Consider the following 4,776-nt stretch of genomic DNA (forward strand, 5'->3'; position numbering starts at 1 on the left):
GTGTGTGTGTGTACTATACATATATAATGGAATAATATTCTGTCATGAGAAAAAAGGGAATCTTGCCACTTTCAACAACATGGATGAACCTAGAGGACATTATGCTAAATGAAATTAGCCAGACAGAGATAGACAAACGCTGAAAGGTATCACCTATTTGGAGAATCTATGAAACTTGAACTCATAGAAACAGAGAGTAGAATGGTGGCTGCCAGGGCCAGAGGGATAGGGGAAATGCAGAGATTTTGGTCAAAGGGTGAAAGTCTTCAGTGATGAGATAAATAAGCTCTGGGAATGTGATGTACTGCCTTGAGACTATAGTTTATAATACTGTGTTGGGTACTTGATATTTGCTAAGAGAGTAAACCTTAAGCATTCTCATCACACACACAAACAAAGAAACTTAACTCTGTGAGGTAATGGAGATGTTAATTAACCTGATTGTAGTAATCATTTCACAAAGTATAAGTATGTTAAATCATCTTATTGTATACTTTAAATATACACAGTTTTATTTCTCAATTATTCCTCACTAAAGCTGGAGGAAAAGATGAAAGAGAATAACCATCATACAAAAGGGAAAGAAAGTTGGAGAATCTCTGCCTTCCTTCTCCATCTTGCATTGATTAGGTTCTGATCCTATTCTCTGGGAGAGAATCCCACATCCAGCATTCTCTGTGGCCCTTGCATCCATCGCCCGGGGGTTATTCCTTTTTGGCTGCCTGCATTGACCACATCAGAAATAGGTGGTGTGGAAAGTGCAGAAAGGAGGGCTGGAAAGTTGTTTCTATTCTTGAAAAATCAGTCTTTTAGTCTGAGCTCTAGTTTGTTTAGTCATCAATTCCCTCAAAGACTTACTAGGTATCTGATACACGTCATTCCTCCAGTCGTTTCTATGATTTAGTAACCACACTCAGGCCCTTTCCTAGAAGTCATTCTCAGGCCTGATTGATTTTACTGTAACCGAAAGTTTGGTCCCTGAACCCGATGCCAATCCAAATAACAAGAACTGAGTCTTGAGCGGAGAGGAAAGGTTTTTACTATGACAGGCACAGGGAGCAAAGCAAGGGCTCATGCCTCAAAAATTGCTAGCTCCCTGATGAGGAATGGGTAGGGATTTTTATTTGGGGTTTGGGTAGGGGAGGGGGCGCATGTAGCTTGTGCAGCTCGGTGCTTTCCCACCAGCCTGCCTTTGGCCTTGAGAGGCTGCTTGCAGCCAGGCCGGGGGGGTGGTGAGACAGGAGGATGGCAGGTGGGCATCCTTCGCCTTTGTCTCTTCTTCCTGTTTGAGGTGGGTTCCGGCGCCGGGAGTCAAGGAGTGGAGGTCTGGGAAGCCTCCACTCCTTGATATTCTTGAGACAGCGGCTTTCCTGGCAAACTTCAAGGACACATGATTAGCTAAACTTTAGTGTGCCTCCAACTCCATGCCACCTGGGCTTTTAGCAATTTGCAACTCCCATTTAGTTGTAAAGCTCAAGGAGTCCAAGTTTAAAGAAACAGGTATTTACATATGAGTGAAGCTAGAGAAGTAGGAAAGGGGGTGGTGGGTTTTAGTTTTAACCTCATATACGCTGGGTTCAATGTGGTGGAACTGATATCAGGGCTGATGTTAAGAGCCTGTAACATTACTGCCTTTCTCGAAACCCAATGGAGCTACTGAGACTATCTGATGCAACAAGTCGAAAGACAACACACTTCCATCTGTTTTCTGTGTTGTTCCAGTCAACTGAGAGTGAACTTAAAGTTAAAAACCATTTCTCCTCCCATCTCTCACTTTATGGGGCTGACAAGCACTAGCTCTTCTAATTCTACCAGACTTTGAATTTCGGGGCTCTATTTTTATCTTTTCATTTTTGCCTTGCAAACTAGACAATGATTTCATGAACATATGTCTGTTGAAATACTTTGCTGAAGACAAAAAATAACCAACATTTGGACTCACTACCAAGTTTCCATTTTAGCAAATATTTGCCATTGAATAAGATGTGTAACCATATTTGTGGTTTCCAGTATTAGTTTCCTTGTGAACCATCTGCAGAGTCCTAACCCTATGCCACACAATTGAGATTTCCTGGGGTACCACTGCACTTCACAACCAATGTATGTATGAGAACAAATAACACTAGCTACAGTAGAAACCACCTCAAATAACAGTGTTTATTTTTCAGTCATGTCACAATCTGATGAGGGTTGAGCGGTAATCTGGGACTCTCCTTCGATTTGCAGCTCCATCATACTGGAGTCCGTTACTTCCAGCTTCCTGAGTGGAGAACGTAGGAAGAGGATGACCCTCTTAATATTTAATAGGACTAAGTATACTATGATTTAATAGGGAGACTTTTTTGCTTTAAAATTAACACTTTATTTATTAGGGTGTTGTGTGTGTGTGAGTGTGTGATCACAACTAACTCTTGCATGTGTGTACTCTTATGACCACAGAAAGAATATATTTAAAGAACCCATTACTCTTTCTGCAACTTACATGACTAGTAGGCTCAGCACTTAGAAAACAAGCTGCATGACAAGAGTAAATTTGCAAATTTAAATAAACATGTTAACCTCAATATCCTTCTTACATGGGGGTAGAGCCTTTAAGAGAAGAAGTTCATGGTGAAGACATATGTGAGGACTCTGAATGTTGGTGCTTTGTTGGAATAAGAGGAGCAGGTGGGTCATGTGGAGAGGAGGCAGTCCTTTCCCTTGTAGGGAGCCTGATTACTTCCCTTCCTTCTGGGCTCCCCACAACTGCAGAACTACAATGATTTTATGCAGAATACTCTGCTACTCCCCAAAAGTTCTTCATCTGTAACATCACAAAAAGAAATAAAGTGAATCACAAAAGAAAGAGAACAACAGAATATGAGAGAGTAATACAGTTTGGAATCTTCTTGTTTCCTATCCTGGTTCTGTATTTTGGACTTTGTACATTGCAGCTGCAACAAATGTGGAGGGTGTGGTGATGGTGAGGGTGGTCATGAGGTTGTTGATGATAATGTAGACAAGGAGGACCTAATGCCTTACCGAGTGCTAAGATGTGCCAGGCACTGTGACAACTAAATTACCACTCAATCTCAAGCCTAAGAAAAGTTGGTAATGTAAATAGGATTTTCCCCACTTTGTAGCAGAGAGATTGAAATCTTAAGGAATTAAATACTTTGTTCCTAAAATCATCAAAGAATAATTAAGGAAAATAAAATGGATTTGATATTAGATTGAAATAATATTTGGTAGGGGCCCAAAATTCAGATAACACTGAATATGAGACCTGTGTCTTGGAAGAAAGAAAACCAAATGATAATAAGATATAGCCAACGAGCAGGTTTTCAGAGAAAGGCAATATCCCATCACAAGAAATGGCACTTTATTCAGGAAATGGAAGAAACAAAAGACACAAAAGGCATCAGGAGCATCCCCTGCTGCTCTTCCTCCTGAAGCTCTGGGATGCTGGCACAGCTGAGGATGCCCTTCCTCAGCTCCCTCCTGGAGAGGAGCAGTGTGACAGCCTCAGGAAGGAACCCTTTTGCTGTCAGGAGTCACACAGGCATTTTACAGGCTGAAGGGTGGAGGAGCCGCTTCTGCCACCATGAAGGCTTAGAAGAGAAGGTGAAGGTGGAGCTGTGGAAGCAGGCGAGCCAATGGTCCTTCTCTTTTCCAGATCCTGATGCTGCTGAAGCTGTTATTTGCTCTTGGGTGGGCACTTCTGCTGGCATGGTGGAGGAGGTTGCACAGGAGGGCATTTCTGCTGGCACTTTGGGGGTGGGTACAGCTCTGGGCACTTTGGGGGCGGGCATGGCTCTGGGCACTTAGGTGGGCACACAGGAGGGGGCTGGCAGGGCTGCTTGCACTGCTGCTGTTGAGAAGACATCTTTCTGGAGTCTTCGGAGCTGAAAGAAATTAGAGACAGTGTTCGCAAGAAGGGACTCCTCCAGAGAGAGAAACCGCGGCTGATAGAATAGCAGGAGATGTTCCCTCTCCCATTTCCAAGATTGGGCTTTCATCTCTCAACTCCCTCTTTTGCGCCTTCCACCACCCTGCTTCCTCTTTAGCCAATTGCCTCATCAGTCCTCAGAAAACCCTCTCTTTCCTCACATAATTTTTTCATGGAAAATATCTCTAATAGAAGCAAATCATGTTTTCCTAATGAAAAGAACATCTTCATGAAAGGCCATCAGAAGTTCTGAAATCCTGGGAAAACTCGCAAGCAATTACTATCATTGGGATCTCTTCTGAGGTCCCCATAGGTTGACCTAGGTACAGAGCAAATGGCCAGCAGGAAAATGCGAGGGCCTCATACCTACTAAGCCTTGGAAACCCCAGCGGGAGGAAAGGGAAATCAAAGAGATAGAGCAGAGAGAAAAATACTTTGGTCTTTCCTCTTCTTCACATCAAACCTTTCTATGAATTGCTTTTCCATATAGGACGTCAAACTAGCTACCAAAACACAAGTCAAGACAGGATATTATTGCGCCCCAAGGCTAAGCTTCCATCACCTAAGTAGCATCAAACCCACCATCATACCTATGGACTCAACAAACTTGCTGACTCCAGAATAAATTCAATATCTGAGAGCACCAAAAAACAGATCAACGGAAGAAATCAGACTCACCACGTTCTCCAAAGGAGGTCGGGACTCGAGTACCAGGAGGATGACAGTCGTGCAGCAGAGCACCTCTTTATAGGGCTTGACGCCCAGCCCAGGGCAAAGTGCAACTGCCAAAAACTGGCCTGCCCCGGAATTTCCCAAACAAAATGCAAATCCATCCAGAACTGGCCTGA

The 4,776-nt window shown here is 43.3% G+C and overlaps 1 protein-coding gene across 2 annotated transcripts; it reads right to left on the reverse strand.

The window, feature by feature from the left end:
• Window positions 1-3,339: 3,339 nt before the first annotated feature.
• Window positions 3,340-4,776, reverse strand: LOC106846213 (small proline-rich protein 2I-like). 2 transcript variants are annotated; one of them, XM_070497398.1, is made up of 2 exons: window positions 4,607-4,776; window positions 3,340-3,884 (listed from the first exon to the last, which is right to left on the reverse strand). In XM_070497398.1, the coding sequence occupies exons 1-2, from the start codon at window positions 4,759-4,761 to the stop codon at window positions 3,677-3,679; spliced, it is 363 nt and encodes a 120-aa protein (XP_070353499.1). In that variant the 5' UTR covers window positions 4,762-4,776; the 3' UTR covers window positions 3,340-3,676. The 2 variants fall into 2 exon arrangements, with proteins under 2 accessions (XP_070353499.1, XP_070353501.1); XM_070497400.1 differs by having other exon boundaries at window positions 3,340-3,876; window positions 4,607-4,705.

The sequence above is a fragment of the Equus asinus genome, chromosome 25, assembly GCF_041296235.1.
Source record: "Equus asinus isolate D_3611 breed Donkey chromosome 25, EquAss-T2T_v2, whole genome shotgun sequence".
Classification (NCBI taxonomy): Eukaryota; Metazoa; Chordata; class Mammalia; order Perissodactyla; family Equidae; genus Equus; species Equus asinus.